Source organism: Dermacentor silvarum, chromosome 11 (genome assembly GCF_013339745.2).
Source record: "Dermacentor silvarum isolate Dsil-2018 chromosome 11, BIME_Dsil_1.4, whole genome shotgun sequence".
Taxonomy (NCBI): domain Eukaryota; kingdom Metazoa; phylum Arthropoda; class Arachnida; order Ixodida; family Ixodidae; genus Dermacentor; species Dermacentor silvarum.
Window position 1 is genome coordinate 111,513,462 of NC_051164.1, and position 17,681 is coordinate 111,531,142.

Below are 17,681 nucleotides of genomic sequence, written 5' to 3' on the forward strand. Positions count from 1 at the left end.
ATTATCTTGTCTTCATACTGGATGCAGTAACTTGAGCCATGGTACATCTACAGTTCAAAACTTTTTTTTATTGCTGGATATCGCACAGACAACCCACATCCAAGCCTAAAGATTAACACCACTGAAATCGGGTGTGGAGACCTTGCATTGGCACCAGAGCTTGACTGCGACAAGTAACGGCAAACAAGTGTAAAGCTGGAGAGGCCAAAGGCTTTCAGTATTTATACTTCTGCTGTGCATTATTTCATTATGTCTTGGTAGTCACAAGTGCAAGCCTGCAGGTCAGGTAATTTTCATACTGGGTCACCTTTCTTTCATTCTTTCCAGCAATAAAAATGAAATCTACCGTGCAAAAACATTATCTTGTCTTCATACTGGATGCAGTAACTTGAGCCATGGTACATCTACAGTTCAAAACTTTTTTTTATTAAGTTAGTATGCACAAGTGATTTCATGCTGCATAGTTTTCATTCTTCCTCAAGATGACGAAACCTTCCAGGACAGGTGTGAGAGAAATGTCTGTGCAGACAAAGTCAAGGTTGAAAGATGTTGATGCATAGCACACACTGCAGTTAGCAATTATTCAACAAAAGTTACTACCAAGCATAACTCCTGATATCGTTATATTGCTTTATCATCTCCAATGACATCTGCGGGAATCTTCACAGAGAAAAGTGCAATTGTAACATAGCAACACAAACAAAAGTAACTCAATCCAGCTCGGTAATGAAGATTACAGGTAACCAAGATTACAGGTAAAGCCAGTGATTGGGCAATAATGCTCAAGTTATTTTCTGCAATATGCTAAAATAGTATTCCCACTGTATTCCAAACAAAGTTGTTGCCCTGGACATTGCTCTATTGACATTGTTACATACTTGCCAACTCTCAGAAATTTTTTGTTACGTTTAAGAATTTGGGTTCATTCAAGACGGTTGCGTTAAGTTTTATGAAAAGGAATCTGTGTTCACAAAGTTTTAAAGGTTTTGAAAGATGGCATGGTGCAAGATTGCAAAAAAATGCATATAAAGGAGCTGTGATGATACCTTCACCGCCCTCATGTCACAGAGCAGGATGGCATATGCTAGCCACATACTTTGAACAAGTTTATTAATACCCCGGTCACACAAGGCATGCTTGATCGCGATCAAGTCCAATCGAAATCATATTTCTCGATTATGATTGGCTTCATTGCACAAGCTGCAGAAAAGAGCCAATCTTAATTGAGAAATCAAGCTCGATCGCCATCGAAACTGACTTGTGACTGAGATACACAAGTTCCCGAAATAGGCCAAATAGCAACGTTGCTAAAAAAGTAACACCTTGGAATCTACGTAAAGTGAAGATTTCGTGAAGTGTATAATAAAATGCTATAAATTCGCCTATTTTGTTTTTGCATCGCCGACATAAAGGAAACTGGCATGCCCACAGGTGCTCTAGTGCACTTGTGCTAGGCAATGTGACACACGCTGCGATCACCTCAAAGAGCTTCAGTGGAACCTCGATTATAAGTCCCCCAGTCATGTGACCACCTGCATTTTACGAAGGATTGGTTTGGTCATGGCAAAACGCAAACAGAAATAATGTATTACAAATCTCGATTATATGACGCAATTTTACTCCGACCCTGCCTCGTACGACAGGGCCTCTCAGAACCATCTGAGAAAAAGCAATAAAGAAGAAGAAGAAAAAATAAAAAAAATAAAAAACCCTAAGTAGACACAGGTTGGCGTGTGAGCATACTGCAGCCAGCTGATAACGGGTGTGCAATGCCGTATTTACCTGAATGCAACATGACAGCGATTGTAATGTGAGGGGCGACTTTCCAGTCCACGCGAAATAACAAAAATAAAACCTCGAATGTAATGCGAGATGAACGGAAAAAGAAATGGCACCTTTATTCAAGGAATCGCAATTCGGAAACTAGTTCTCTTCACTCATGATCGTCGTCTGAAGAGGAGACGGTGCATTCCTTGGGCGGTATTCTCGAGCGATCACTTTCGTAGATAGTTTTTCGGCACTGAAAGCGTCCCTACTAAGTGTTTCTGGTGCTGACCTAAGCACGATATCAGTGCCAACAGAGCTGTCGGCCGTACTTCGAGGGGTTCGATGCCGGGATGAGCGGAGTCTCGCGAAAGTGAAACTACAGTCGAACCTCGATATATCGAACCGGGATATAATGAATTATTGTGTATAATGAACAGCAGTAAAATCCCCTTGAAATTTTGTGTATAAAATGTTTATTTTATATACCGAATTACCTACATATCGAACTATTTTGTAATCCCCTTCAAATTCGATATATCCGGGTTCGACTGTATCTCCAGAAGTTATCGCCCGAGGATCAAGTCATCTTCTATGCCGTCGAGCTTGTTCGAGATTTAAGTACTTCTTAAAAGACTGCACAAACATTTCATTCGGGGTCAGTACCAGGTCACTTCGAGATCCACAGAGCCTTTTCGACTGGCCTAGCACTAAAAGAGGGCCTGCCACTGGTCCTGCCATCCGCAAATCATCGACTCGTTGACGTCGAGACAAATTGCTAGTCTCTCGAAGCGGCTGTCATACCAAATGTGCTGCGTCGCCATAACGTCTCTAATAAACGGAGTCGAACCGCAAAAGGCCGTAGGGTATTGTGGCATCGTAACTAGTCACAATCACAGCGAAAAACAGCGTCGATTCCAATCAAAAATAAGTTCCGACTTCAGTTGACTTGTCTATTGACTGGATCGAGACAAAGTTACAGGTTGCCAATGTAACGCAGAAATTGCAGGATTTATAGCAGTTGTTTTAAAATGGACAATTTTGCCATTATTTGAGTTCAAGCAACGAAATTCATGGAAAATACGTGCATTTACGGTAATTGTTTTATAATTTATTCTACCTTCCTTGGAGCAGTGCAGATTCATGCTGCGGGCTTATTCAGGCGGTCTGTACCCGTTTTTTGGGCAAAGACTGAGCGTCACTGCCTATATTCTTCGTTTTTCGTGATGCCCTGAAAGTCGTATAATCGGGGTTCTACTGCAGTTGGCATTGGCACGATATAAGTATACAGTAAAATCTCGCTACTATGAATCCCACATTAACAAACTTTTCAGAAAACCCCTGCTGACTTCTTATAGTTTCAATGTAAAAATATTTTATTACTACTAACTTAAGAATACCAAACCTTTCAGTGTAATGATCGTTATTCAGTTTCCTTGTCATGTTAACACCTCAGTACCATGAACTAATATTTAAAATTTGGGGGTTTCTTAGATTTCCAGTAACAGCAGCTGAAACAGGAGGCTAGCAGACGACAAGGCGCAGAAAGCGGATGCCGCGGTGCATGGGTTTGAAAAACCCGAGATGATGCTTAAGAAGAAAAAAACATTCTGGCACCCAGCATTGGAAAGCGGGGTCGCCACCTCTTGAAAGGCCAATCGCCCACGATAATCACTCCACAAGTTCTGAAAAAGCCTCGAAAGCAGCGAGACAATCACGCGAATCGGTGACAGTGGCATGTCACAAGGGCATGGGTTCTCAAAGTGGGTTCCGCGGAACCTACGGGTTCCGCAGGCCCCTGCTCGGGGTTCCGCGAGCCACTGATAAATTTTCCCTGGTCCCGCTCTCGACAAGTGTCTAAAACGGCGAACATGAGGTGCGCTTGATCCAAAGAACCTCCATTACTCATGCCCGAGTGTCAAAAAGTACATCACAGTGCGTAACAGCAACGCGCGAACTGCGCAATAAATACGCAAGCAGCTTGTAGCCACCCAACCTCTGAGAACGGGCAGCGCGCCTAAGCTTTCGCACTTGAATCTCGGAGGCCGTAACTTACCACCATGCGCCTATCTTGTAGATAGGGTAGGTGCCGATAGCGTGCGCACTTACCTATACGTTGGAGGGAAAAAAAAAAAAAAAAAAAAACGCGGAGCACCGCAAATGAGCGCCGCAGAAGAGCGAGAACGGCGTAGCGTCTAACCGAACGAAGCGGCGCAGTCCGCATCGCCGTGGTCCTCAGCTTGCACCGTGGTCCGCAGCGGCAATCGTACGCGGCACGTGACTGACAGCAACGCCGAAGCGCTTCGTGCCTAATTGTGCCTTTAAAGCCTTTATTCTTGCGTTTATCGCCACGCGTAACACGGCGTTCGCGGCTAGTCGCGTGCCTCCGTAAGTGCGTAGTCGCTATCTCTGATCGCGTCGATAACCACCGCAATTTCGTCCGCAGCGGTTGCGGCAAATAGTAGTTTCATTTTCACTCGATGCGCGCGTCTGCTGCGTGCCTTCACAACTGCGTAGTCGCCTCCCATGGCAGCGTCGATAGCGACCGCAGTTTCGTCCGCACTTCTTGCAGCGAAAGGTAGTTTCGTTTTGACTTGGTGCGTCTGTCAGCCGCCTGCCTTCTGAACCGTTAAGTGGCCGTCCATGATCGCGTCGATAGCGGCCGCGGTTTCGTCCACACTTCTTGCAGCGAACCGTAGTTTCGTTTTGACTTCGTGCGTGCGTCAGCCGTCTGCCTTCTGAACCGCAAGGTCGCCGTCCATGATCGCGTCGATAGCGGCCGCGGTTTCGTCCACACTTCTTGCAGCGAACCGTAGTTTCGTTTTGACTTCGTGCGTGCGTCAGCCGTCTGCCTTCTGAACCGCAAGGTCGCCGTCCATGATCGCGTCGATAGCGGCCGCGGTTTCGTCCACACTTCTTGCAGCGAACCGTAGTTTCGTTTTGACTTCGTGCGTGCGTCAGCCGTCTGCCTTCTGAACCGCAAGGTCGCCGTCCATGATCGCGTCGATAGCGGCCGCGGTTTCGTCGACAGCGGTTGCGGCAAGCAGTAGTTTCGCTTTACTCAGTGAAAAGCTGTCGAAGATAAAAAGCACCGGCTACATCGCGATGGACGGACAATTTGTTGGCGAGCAGCCGAGTGGCGAAAAATAATCGGGATGTGCACCCGTTGGTGCAAAGCGCCTCAGATGAAAACGCGCGCCGCGAAGGATGTCGCCGAGGCCTTCGCCGCTGCTAGCGCTAATCAGTCATGAGATGAAGAGAATTTCAGCTTCCGCATTGGTCTTGTGCTAAATAGAAACAAGATTTGACGATTCATTGAGTAAACAAAAGCGTGTTGACGTAGTGCAGCATTTGTTTGTTTTCTTGATACCCTCGATAATTCGGTTAAATCGGGGGGGGGGGGGGGGTTCCTTGGCACTTTATGGAGCTTAGCAGGGTTCCCTGGGATGAACGTACCTGAGAACCCCTGCACAAGGGAAACGGCTCACAGGTTCTTTCGCTCACGCCTTTTCCGATGACACGCCGGCGTGAGTTGCAATGGGTCTGTCGCTGGTTTAGGATGGCGCCCTTGCGCTCTACAGCGACGCAGTGTGCCCCAACGCCCGTGGACTGATATTCCGACATCGCAGCTCAGTAAAGCAGCGGGACCAGCATGGCGAGAGGCTGCGCACCAGGTTAGGCATAGCTCTCAACTCGCACTTTTTCGTTCTGAGGCAAGGTAACAGTGTCAGCTGAACAGTCAGGTGAGCCATTCTTTCTGAAAATGTCCCGAAGTGGCGATTGTCAAGCGCAGGACTGTACGAATACTCCTAAGCTGGAGTATTTGTACAGGGGCTCCCAAGCTGCTGCTACCCCATCCCCTGGAGGTGACGACGCATCAGGTTTTGTGAGCACATGCTCCGCCCAGACAAGTGTCACCTAGCAACGGAGGCAGGTCTCTTCCTTCTTTCGTCCTTATTTCCATGCACCTCTTTTGCGCTTCTTTCTGCAGCCGTACTGGCTACACGATCACACTTTGTCCGCCTCGAGTGAGAGACAGTTGCGGTGTCCACGGCAAGGAATGTGAAAAACAACAAGAAACGTTGCGCTTTGGAGGCAACATGGAGCTTCTTTTTTGTCAATAGTTTTCTCGGCGTCAGCGTCTGTTTTGAGCACGTCACTCATACACGGTGCGTGGGGCTGGAATGTATGGCAAATAGCAACAGCGCGGGCTGAGAGCCAACAGCGACATCTTCGTGGATAGCTCATATGGTGACAATTTATGAACTGATGAGTTGATGGGCGGAATGGTTAATTTTGGGGCTTTCACTATAACGACTTTTCAGAATAACAAACCATTACCGTGGTGCCCTGAAGATCGAGATTTCACTGTATACGTGTGATTGTGGCCTAATGCTTAGAGCATAGGGCTGCCATGCTGGGGGACCGAGGTTCGATCCCACCATTGGGCACATAATTAAATTTTTTTTAGCTATTTGGCAAGACAGCTGCAGCACCCAGTAGCCACAGTCAGGAAAGTCTGGTAGGGTTGTCAAAGCTTTGATGTCAGAGCCAGTGTGTCATGCATCCACATTCTGGTACCGAAACTGAAGCTGGTTCATAACTAGTAAAATATTTGGTTCTCTGACATTTGCCAGTATTTTTTCTAGCGCTTGGAGGACTTGTACATTCATTTTATCTGGAAAAATGATGTCAAAAATGTAATGCCAGTAGCAATGGGTCAGTGTAGCAGAGAAAGCTAGTATCAAGATACAGTATAGACCATTTATAATGTAACCGCTTATAGTGCAGGACCGGATATAGTGCGGTCTTTTCAGACTCCCGTTAATTTTACCACAGCACTCCATGTATACATGTATCGCTTATAGTGCAGTTGCGGGAAACGAAATACCGGCTACAGTGCGGCTGCCTGGGAGTACGGAAGTCAGCGGAGACGGCGAACGCTCCCCGCTAACGGGCGCCCCGAGGAGTGCTCGAGGAAGAAAGAGAGACGAAGTGGAGGAGAAGGGCACGTGGTGCGAACGAACAGCCAGTGAGGCTGAAACCAGAATCTTGAGTGCGAGTCGTGAAATATCACGGCATGCATAGCGAGCGAAGGCGACGAAATTGCCAACGCTCGCTTCAAGATAACGGCAGTAAACGAAACTTCGGGGAGCAGGGCGGCTCAGGCACTGCACGGCAAAGGGCGCGCGCGGAGACCGTGGAATGTGAGGGAGGAGGGCGGCAGGGAAGTGAATTTCGCATCGGCAACTCCGCCGCTTCGGTGGGTCCCCTCGCCGTCACTTTCGACTGTCACTGTGCGCGCCCGCCGCCATGCAGGCGCCACCGCTCCAGCCAGCCCGGCGCCAGCTCCCCTCCCCGTCCTGCTGTTATCGGGAAGCGGGCGTTTGCCGGCGAGGGCAATTTTGTTGGCCGGCCAGGGACAGCGCCGCTGCTTCCCTCTGCGCTGTAGCCACAGCGTGCAAGGCCAACACGTGACTAGAACGTAGAAGCATAAAGGAGAAAGAAGGGTTCACTGCCATTTTCTACACGTGGCTACAGTAGTGTGGCTGAGACGTCGGCACGCACACGCATGTTCCGGCGCAACGCAGAATCGGCGACCTTGCCATTTTAAGAGAGGGTGAAATTTCCGCAGCATTTTTTTCTTTCTTTTTTTTTTGTTTTGTTCACGCGCGACATTGAGCCTTGAGGGTTCTCTCCTAGGCTTTTACTCTATGGTGGTGCCGGAGCAATGCCGGTCTGAGGCGCCGCCGCGTGATTTGGTTCGAATTAACGAGATTCGACTGTAAATTGAATGCAAACGTTCTAGCCGCATTCCTCGACTGTCGCATACGCGTGGCGGCACGGTGCACATGTTTTGCATATGTGTGGACCTTGTTGCTTTGGTTATAGTGTGGTACCGCTTATAGTGTGGATATTTGTGACTCCGGCGACTTACGTTATAAGCGGTCTACACTGTACCTGCTACACTTGCATGTCTCTCGTGATATTAGCGACAAGAAATAGAAAACATTACCCAACACGGAATTGATCATGCACAAGTGAAATGATGTGTGCATCAATGTGTTGGGGAATTCATAAATGTTTAAGAGAAGTTGCTATCTACCAAGGACTATTCTAGGAAAGTTTTTATTGCTGAAACCTAAAAGCCTAGACTTGACCGCAATTTAAGTTTTTTTGCTGTATATATTACTCCATTATACAGAGGTTCAACTTTAAAAGAGTAAGTGCATACTGTTTCTTAACAGCAGGCAGCCAATGAAAAGTGGAGACGAACAGGCGGCAACATTTACAGGATGATGATGCAAGCGGGGTGCAAAAAAATGCTGCCTGCAAACCCTTTGCTTCCACTAGACTTACCTTGAGAGGCCCTGATCTGGAAACAAGGAAATGTACATTGAGCAGCTCATGAGGTAATTGATAAATGGCTTGAGAACAGGAACTTCATAAAAGGATACACTCCTCAGTGGCAAGTTCTGCTCGCTCTCCATAGGCCAGCAGGACTGGAGTTGTGTGTGTCTGGAAACCTGTGATGGTCTTGGGCTTTCCGGCCTGTCCCACCACATCGACAGCCTGCAGTGTCAGAGCAGACAGACACTGCTATTTAGCCACACAATTAACTGATTGATGCAAAGATGCATGCATGTTTCTATCCTAGCTGCAAATGAGTGCAGTTGGACTATTCAGTGTTGAATGGTAGCATTAGCAACAGGTCAACACTTATTTCCTCTATTCAAATAAATGCGAAACAGAAATGCTCTCACATGGCAACCTTTAACCAATATGAATAAATCTTGCTGCACTTCAAAAAAATAGTTGAATTCTAGTGACTGTCTGGAGCAGGATTTTTAGTTAGGCTGTGAGTTTCTTAATAAATTTCACAAATTGGCGAGTCAGCCAGAACTATGCCTGAGCAGTGCAGTGGCACTGCTGTGGTGCTCTAGGCCAGTTCTCAAATTGCATAAAGCCATTTTTGGGGGTCCGCAAAACCCACGCCTGAAATATAGGGGGTGTGCGAATATCTAACCTAAGAATATTGGGGCGATATGGTGCTGAATTTTGGGATAATTTTTCTGAAGGAGTGCTACATGTAATGAAAAGGTTTACTGCATATGATAAGCTAAAACGCTCATTGAATGTACACTACACACTTGAAATGTAGGCTTGCTGTATAGCGAGTGCACAGTACTTGGCTGACCAGGCGAAAGTTGCAACAAAAATTGGCAGCCGATCCACGAAGTGAATGCTGATGATGGAGCGAAGCTCCTTGGACGATTACGGCTGCTGCTCGAGCTTTCGCTTCGGGGTCTTGCTGCCGTTGCCGGCGTGCTGCTGCTTCTCGTGCTCGTAGCTCGGGGTTAGCTTCGCAGCGTTGCCGTTGGGCTGCCGCGTCTCATTCTTGAAGTGTAGGATCAAAGTCACGACGCTTGTGCTTACGTTCGCGCCCCTCCATACTGCAGTGCTAAGTGTAGCGACAGCGACGCAGCGCCGGCGCAACACTTGCGCGCGGCCGGTATGTGCGCCGCGCGCGCTCTGCGAATGGTTCTGCGCATGACGTCGTGCGCTTGCTCAGAGAGGGGTTTCGGAGCGGTGCAGCACAACGCCTGTGCGCGGTCAGTATGCGCGCTGCGTGCGCGACGGGGAGCTACGACGACGACGGCAACAACAGACATCCTGAGAGCCTAAGGAGCTTCTTTAGGAGCCTAAGGAGCTCCTAAAAACACTCAGCAGGCTACACATGAGATGGACCACACACTACACAGGGCACGCAAGTGCGGTGTGTGTTCTGTCCCGTTAAATTAAGTATCATCCTGAAAAAGGTATTACGCAGAATCGTATCAACGAGGTTCCACTGTATAACCAAATGACCCCAATTGAAGGCCTACTTGCAGAGCATATTGGCTGAGAAAGGATGGGCTGACACTGCTAGATTAAATACAAAGCATGCTGGGTCTGTGATGACAGCCCTATCACAACGAAACTTGCAATATGACCCCTGACACCACACAGCAGAAGGAGAATTGCTGCAAAGCATCATTCATCTGTGCTGAAGCAGTACACATAGAAGCATTCTCACCTGTCCGACTCGGACAGGAACAGGCAGTGGCTCCAGCTTCTCGTTGAATGTGACCAACATGCGAGGCTGGATGGCCGTGACAAGGCAGTACAGCAGGTAGTGGGACTTGCCCAGGATGACTGCAGGGAGAGAGATGGTCACACACCACACATTCAATGCTGGATCCATGAAAAACAGCAATAGCTTCAAAGGGCGCATTCAATGAAGGCCAGCATACTAGTGCCAGTGATGGACACCTCCACTTTGTTTTTGAGAGTGGCTATGCTTTAGGCAACAGAAGGAGAGGAATTTGCCTTCAACTATTCTAGAGCGGTGCTCAAACCAGAGGGTTTCCTGTCACAAGGCAACAAGAAAAGGAAGTTGATTGCCTTATGTCTTGCTCCTTGTGCCTCACAAATGTGATTTTCAAAACCAGTGAGACCGCCATTCAGCCATGTGAAGCTGAAAATGTGCAGCTTCGGCACACCAATACTGCTCTAATGCCACCATTACCACCTCAACTGTGCTGCCGTGAAGTAGTCTGTAGTCTCTAATGAAGTAGTCAGTAGTGTCTAAGCACTGTAGCAATGTACTGTAGCACACAGGCTACAGGTTAGTAGTGGAGTGGCAGCACTCACTGTTTTTGACGTCGAGGAAGGCCAGCAAGGTGGTGAGCAGTCCTGCAGTGGCCACAGGGCTCATGAGCTGCCGGTCACTGTGGTAGGGGCCCAGGGTGAGCGTGCCTTTGCCCATGTGTGCCAGACCCTGCGCTAACCGCACCATGAACAGATGGTTTGGGTCCTTGGCATGGTACTGTGCCAGCTGCCGCAGCATGGCCGCCAGCCGGGCATTGTTGGTGCCTGCACAGCAAGACGCAAAGCACAATCAGAATGTGTAGACTTTCACATGCTTACTTATATGGCAGTGAAAAATATAAATCCACATGGGAAAAAGCATAAACAGAACACACATGACAGCAATATAATAAGAGTATTTTGAAATGGCAGTTTGTTTTGCATTAGGTAATTTCTGAACTCAAGGCACCTGCACAGTCATGCTTTGTGGATGTTCATGGCTTCCTTACCTTGCATTCAGGAAGTTTTGGACCTGCTGAGCTAAATGCTAATGCATTCAGGCATACTAATAGTAGCTGAAGCCCCCTATGCACCAATGATAAAGTAGCAGGTGACAAAAAGTAATAGATTAAAATGCTTCCCAAATGGTGCATACATGACATAGCTGCACGCACATATTGGCACAGCTTCAGTGGAAACACACATGGCTCTTGGAAGAGTTTACAAACCAGAACAAAATGATAATGCAACAAAGTAATTTGACACAACTGTCCACACCACTTCATATAACCCGCACCCCAAATTACAACAGATTGGGGGGTGGGGGGGAAATACCCACGCGTATAATCCACAGAAATAACTAATACAACAACGTTCAAATCTTTACAAAAGCAGTCTGCACTCGCAGATGCACGATTAGTCTACGTCGTTTCTGCGGCCAGTGGCTCGGTTCCCCCCTTCTTCGGCGATGCTGACAAAGCTGGATTTGCACGCCAGGTGTTATCGCGGACAAATCAGTCATGTGATATGTGACGTCAATTGGATCACTTTGCAGCTAGCACTCACATGACAGCATATGACAGCGCGGAAGGAGAAGCCCTCGCATGGGCAATGGCGACAGAGAAAACATGGCCAAGCCAAAAATCCCAACGGTAATTTGGCTCACTGCCTTATCGAGAAGCACTTCACACGGACTGAGGGAGCGCTGTGGAAACAGGTGATGTACCGAGTTTGCCGGCGCCACGTGCACTATTCACAACTACTAAAAGCAAAGTGGCGACCTGTAAAGAGGGGAGAAGGGAGCTTCAACATGCAGGGGTGTGGAGAGGGTGGGGTTCCCTAGGGGATAACAAAACTTTGAATGGTGGAGAACCTTGCCTTGAGGTGTGGCTTCATGGCAGCACTTCGTGCGTTGCAGTGTTGCCGTGAAGCCATACTTCAAGGCGAAATTCGCATATAACCTGCACTTTACTGTAAAATTTTTTCCAACTCTGATGTGAGTTATACGCGCAAAAATACGGTATGTAACCCACTTATAACTATCCCAGATATAATGATGTATCAGTTACGAAGACCACATTTCAGTGCACTTGTGATTTTATGACCCTCCCTATGGAAACTGCGTCCAGATATAGAACGTTTTTTAAATTGTCTTACTGCTAAACGAAGGCTTCGAACCCGGTCTCGGTAAAAAGAGGACACACGCGAAGTGCCCAAAGCATGAAAACGCGACCAAACTGGGCGTGCGACAGCGTGCAGCACCCTGCTCCAGTCCAACCGCAACGATGATACTGCCTTCGAGATGAGCAAGCGACCACCTTGCGTGGATCTCGGAAGCTGCAAGGACGGTTACGCGTAGCCAAGCATTTTCAAGGCACGCCTAGAGCTCTGCACGGGCCCGGGCCGCCCGAAGCGTTTTTTTGGCGGGCTCGGGCCGGGCCCGGGCTTAAAGCCACGGGCCTGGGCCGGGCTCGGGCTTGAGGCCGCGGGCCTGGGCCGGACTCGGGCTTGAAGCCACGGGCCCGGGCCAGACTCGGGTCCGCTCATTAAAGGACTTAAGTAGGCCTTCGAGCACACGCAACCGTTATGCATTACATGCTTCAATGCATTCTGTGCCAAGCTGAAGTCACACGTGAAAAATGACTGTCATCATCATCATCAGCCTATATTTATGTCCACTGCAGGACGAAGGCCTCTCCCTGCGATCTCCCATTAACCCTGTCTTGCAATAGGCGATTCCAATTTGCGCCTGCGAATTTTCTAACTTCATCACCCCACCTAGTTTTCTGCCGTCCTAGACTGCACTTCCCTTCTCTTCGTATCCATTCTGTAGCTCTAATGGTCCATCGGTTATCCATCCTACGTATTACATGGCCTGCCCAGCTTCATTTTTTCCGCTTAATGTCAACTAGAATATCGGTTATCCCTGTTCTCTGATCCACACCGCTCTCTTGACTCTATATCTTATCGGATGACTGTATATCTTATCGAAGAAAATAGTAAAACAGATGATGTTCTCATTTTAACAGCCGAGCTGTTTCAGCCGGGCGCAATGTGTCTGCTGAATCTAAAAAAAATGTGCCGATCCTGGTAGCAGTGTAGAAAGGGTCCAAGCGCAGTGGCACATACACCTGTGAACTAGCGAAGCTGAGCCTGGATAAGTATAGCTAAGAATGGTGGGGACTACTTAAACATAGTCAGTCATCGATAGGCAATTGATAGCCAATCAATAGCTAGTCGATAATTGATCAATAACCAATAAATTCTGGAAACTTCTGTAGGTGACTTGGTAGTGCTTAGCCTAGCCCAAATACGTGGCCAATATCTTGCGATAGAAAATCGAAAGCCAATAAATAGCTCATCAATAATCAATGAATTATAAATAAATTACGGGCAATGCTGGGGATGACTTGGTAGTACTTAGCCTAGCCCAAAAGCCAGGATTAGTTAGGTGCCCATCAGGTCCGCTGTCTCTTTAGCATTGCACCGGCAGTGCTACGCTATTTTTATTTTCCACAAAAACAAACATTGTTTCCGCGTAAGGAAAAATAAATTATACAAAGAACCACTCCTCAAACCATTTCCATGTTACCGCTTTTGCGATTGCACTATTACCAGTGTCGATACTATTTAGCGCTAAGGCCAGTTACTTTTGTGCGTCAATGCATAAAACAGCATTTTCCTCAAAAAGGTAACTGGAACGCCCATTCATTTCGTCGGACACTTTGAAAATTAATCTCGAAACTGGTTCAGTCCTGAGAATTCATTCCAAGTGGATACCCCTTGCGAACGCAGCGGCTATAATTCGTAGATTGAAAGATGTGCCGTAAAATGAATAATTAAAAAGTTAATTAGCGTAATTATCTTAAATATTCAATTACGCGTTTTGACCATTCATTAGGCCAGCCGCGTCAGAATTAGCTTGGAACTACATAAAACAATTATTCTCCTTAGAGCGTCGTCACATTAATGCGAACACAAGAAATCCTGAGATATGGTCAATTCCATACTTCAGGACACTCTACAAGCATCGGTCGTTAATACATAACCTACCATTCACTTTGAACAAATACAAAAATGTCGATAATTTCAGTAAGAAAGAACTCAGCCCATACGTTGGTAGCTTGTAATATATCTGATGTGATTATTATTCTGTCTTCGTGTATGGCTCTGAGTATATAATGTACATCCTGTTTAGTTTTATTAGCAAATGTTAATCTGGTAAAATTCAGTCTCATGCTATATTGTATAGCTGGTGTTGCCTTGTTTTGTATAACTAGTATTGCTATTGTATAGTTTATATAGGCTGATGATGATGATGACGATGATGATGATTGCTATTGTAGTGTGGTTAAAATGCATTCTGTTGAAACTTTTCCTAATTCTCTTAACTCGCCGTGACGGAAATATTCTGTTTTTCCGTTCATAGCTATTTCGTCCGTGAGGAATTCCAGCGACAGCTGGAAATATATGTGAATTATTGTACATGTGCGCACACTGTTTGCTGACGTACTATTGCCTTGCGTGGTGTTTCGGGTCACGTCAAGCTACGTATGTAGCTTTTAGTCCAAAATGACCGTCAAGCATGTAAATTGGAGAATAAATTGATTTGATTGATTACGTCGGACACTTTGAAAATTATTATCTCGAAACTGGTTCAGTCCTGAGAATTCGTTCCAAGTGGATACGCCTGCGAACTCAGCGGCTATAATTCGTAGATTGAAAGATGTGCCATAAAATAATTAATGAAAAAGATAATTAGCGTAATTATGTTAATTCTCCAATAGACCGATCCCACCGACCGATCTGCGCATGCGCCGCTTTTCCGGAAGTAGCACTGCCACCATCTTGGTTGTAGTCAACTGGTCAACCAAACCACCGCAGTCCGCGCTCGTTGAGTGCTGCGCGCGAGCTTCCCAGACATCTCTGCGACTCCACCACCGAGAAACATTCGTCATGTCCTTTAAGAAATTACATCGGCTGTTTATTGCAGCATGCGAGGCCAACGTTGAAAAGTGCCTGCTGCTCTATCATTTCGGTTGTTACCTACTGATTACGCGTTGAGTATCGTATTTGTTCGAGCTTTTTATGTAGTACATGCTGAAGTACGCAGTCGTTTTACGTTACTATTTTTGCACACGTGCATCTCGGTGACTGAAACGTTATGCTTGCTTAGCGACGGACATAATAGGAGTTGTATACCTGTTGGAGACAGGTTTGAAATGCGGCGCCGAAACTTTTTACCTTTACATGGGTTTCGCGCACGACTTGCAGACTTCGGTAACGCGATGTCTAGAAGTTCTTAGGTAAGCTAGGCGGTGGTTTTTAACATAAAAACGCAGATAGCCAATCATCGCCAAGTCATCGATAGCCAATGAATAGCTAATCGATAATCTATCAATAATCAATAAATTCCGGGAAATTCTGGGGATGACTTGGTAGTGCTTAGCCCAGCCCAAGTACGTAGCCAATACCTTGCGATAGCCAATCAATAGCTAATTGATCAATAATCCATAAATTCCGGAAAATGCTTGGCATATGACTTGGTAGTGCTTAGCCTAGCCCAAATACGTGGCCAATACCTTACGATAACCAATCAATAGCTAATCGATAATCGATGAATAATCAATAAATTCCGGAAAATGCTGGGGATGACTTGGCAGTTCTTAGCCTAGCTCAAATACGTGTCCAATACCTGCAATAGCTAATCAATAGCTGATCAATAATCGATCAATAATCAATAAATTTCGGGAAATGCTGGGGGTGACTTGGAAGTGCTTAGCCTAGCCCAAAACGTGGCCAATCCCTTGCAATAGCCAATAGATAGCTAATCAATAATCGATCAATAAATTCCCGAAAATGGTGGGGATGACTTCGTAGTTCTTAGCCTAGCCCAAATACGTGGCCCATACCTTGCGATAGCCAATATATAGCTAACAATAGCTAATCGATAATCGATCAATAATTAATAAATTCCGGAAAATGCTACGCATGACTTGGTAGTGCTTAACCTAGCCCAAATACGTGGCCAATACCTTGCGATAGCCAATCAATAGCTAATCAATAATCAATTAATTTTGAAAATGCTGGGGATGACTTCGCAGTTCTTAGCCTAGCCCAAATACGTGGCCAATACCTTGCGATAGTCAATTGATAGCTAATCAATAGCTAATCGATAATCGATCAATAATCAATAAATTTCGGGAAATGCTGGAGATGACTTGGTAGCCCAAATACGTGGCCAGTACCTTGCGATAGCCAATCAATAGCTAATCGATAATTGACAAATAATCTATAAATTCCGGGAAATCTAAGTACACGGGTGTTTTCGCATTTTGCCAACATCGAAATGCGGCCGCTATTCGTCCCCGTGTTTCTTCTCGCGCTGTGTATTACCATTACCAGTTATTAATCCGTTGGATCCACGTCTCTCGAAGCTTTCGCTCTTTAGAAAACACATAGAATCCGAAGCCTTTTTCTCTTGTGTGGTTGTTGTAGCACCCAGGAACGCAGCAGGTCAATCCACCCATCACACGATGGCTCTAGACGAACCATAAAAATTGCGAAAAATCGTTCGGAAACAGGACGTACAGGCACTCCGGGCGGCTGGAGCGGCCGGATGACTACAAGTACCAGCATGCACCGCGGCAGCGGTGGCGTCGTGAAACTGGCCGGTGGGATCGGTCTATTAGGCGTTCTGTTTTCTCTTGGAAGTAATGACCGCCTCATCGAGTAGTTTATATCAAGGATTATTATATAATTGTGCAATCTGCAACAGGCAATTTTAAACAATTTGGTTCAGCTAAAATGAAACACCCTGTATATTTGCATACATAAAGACATCCTATAACCATATCGTACAAATCAAGGTAAGTGCATGGGCACCAGCGGAAAAATAGCAGCACAGGCATTGGGCCGGATTACTGATGTTCCCGTGGGAGAAACAAAGATTTCGGCCTTTTATTGCTTATATACTGCAGCTGATTAAACCTCGAGAACGTGAGGCTGAAAGATACGGTACAATCTGTAAGTAAAAAAAAAAGATTTTTTTTCTCTTACAGGCCGGGCCTGGTCACGCACACGCGGGCCCTAGCTAAGCTTAGTAATGAACGCCCGGGCCCGGGTCGGGCCCGGGCTTGGAACCACGGGCCCGGGCCGGGCTGGTCTCGGTCATGTACGCCCGGGCCTGGGCCGGGCTCGGGCTCTGTATTACGGGCCCGGGCTGGGCTCGGGCCTTGTAAAGCGGGCCTGGGCCGGGCTCGGGCCGAAAAATCCGGCCCGTGCAGTGCTCTAGGCACGCCTCCAGGGCGGAGGCGTGCCGCATACAGCATAAACGGCATGGCGCGGTGCATGCGCCAGTGCGATATCGGATGCCATGACGGCGTCACTCTCATTTTTGTGCAATTAATTATTGGTGCATCACCAAGTATAATATGCCTGTTTCAAAGATTTCGAATGACCATCTGTCTTTCCACCACGAGAACAACGGCCGCGCAAGTGTTCTTGTCGTCGCGGCCGAGTCGGCAAGAACCTTGCACCACGCGCTGCCGCCACGCAATGTTCCAAAGGTTCGGATTACTACGCTGTTATCAGGAGATCACGGTGTGGCGGCACTTCGTTTAAGCATTGCCGATTGCTGATAACGGTTTGCGGTTTCTTTTCATGGGTAATCGATAACTGAAATTCCTTATAATCATTTGCTATTGAATGCAACTCTGTTATGCTTTCAAAGGTTGTCTACCAAAAATTTAAGATTGTAGTGAAATTTCAAGGCTGCTGCACAAATT

The 17,681-nt window shown here is 46.9% G+C and overlaps 1 protein-coding gene across 2 annotated transcripts in view; it reads right to left on the minus strand.

Moving 5' to 3' along the window:
• Nucleotides 1-41: 41 nt before the first annotated feature.
• Nucleotides 42-17,681, minus strand: part of LOC119433682 (26S proteasome non-ATPase regulatory subunit 2-like) — a 56,216-nt gene continuing 38,576 nt past the window's right edge. The window contains exons 18-22 of one of the 2 annotated variants that reach the window (XM_049658592.1): nucleotides 10,459-10,680; nucleotides 9,842-9,960; nucleotides 8,223-8,337; nucleotides 419-519; nucleotides 42-60 (exon numbers count right to left, since the gene is read on the minus strand). In XM_049658592.1, the coding sequence (XP_049514549.1) occupies nucleotides 452-519; nucleotides 8,223-8,337; nucleotides 9,842-9,960; nucleotides 10,459-10,680 (524 nt within the window). In that variant the 3' untranslated portion in view covers nucleotides 42-60; nucleotides 419-451. Of the gene's footprint in view, nucleotides 61-407; nucleotides 520-8,222; nucleotides 8,338-9,841; nucleotides 9,961-10,458; nucleotides 10,681-17,681 lie in introns of those variants that run through there. The other variant, XM_037700932.2, reaches the window with a different exon arrangement.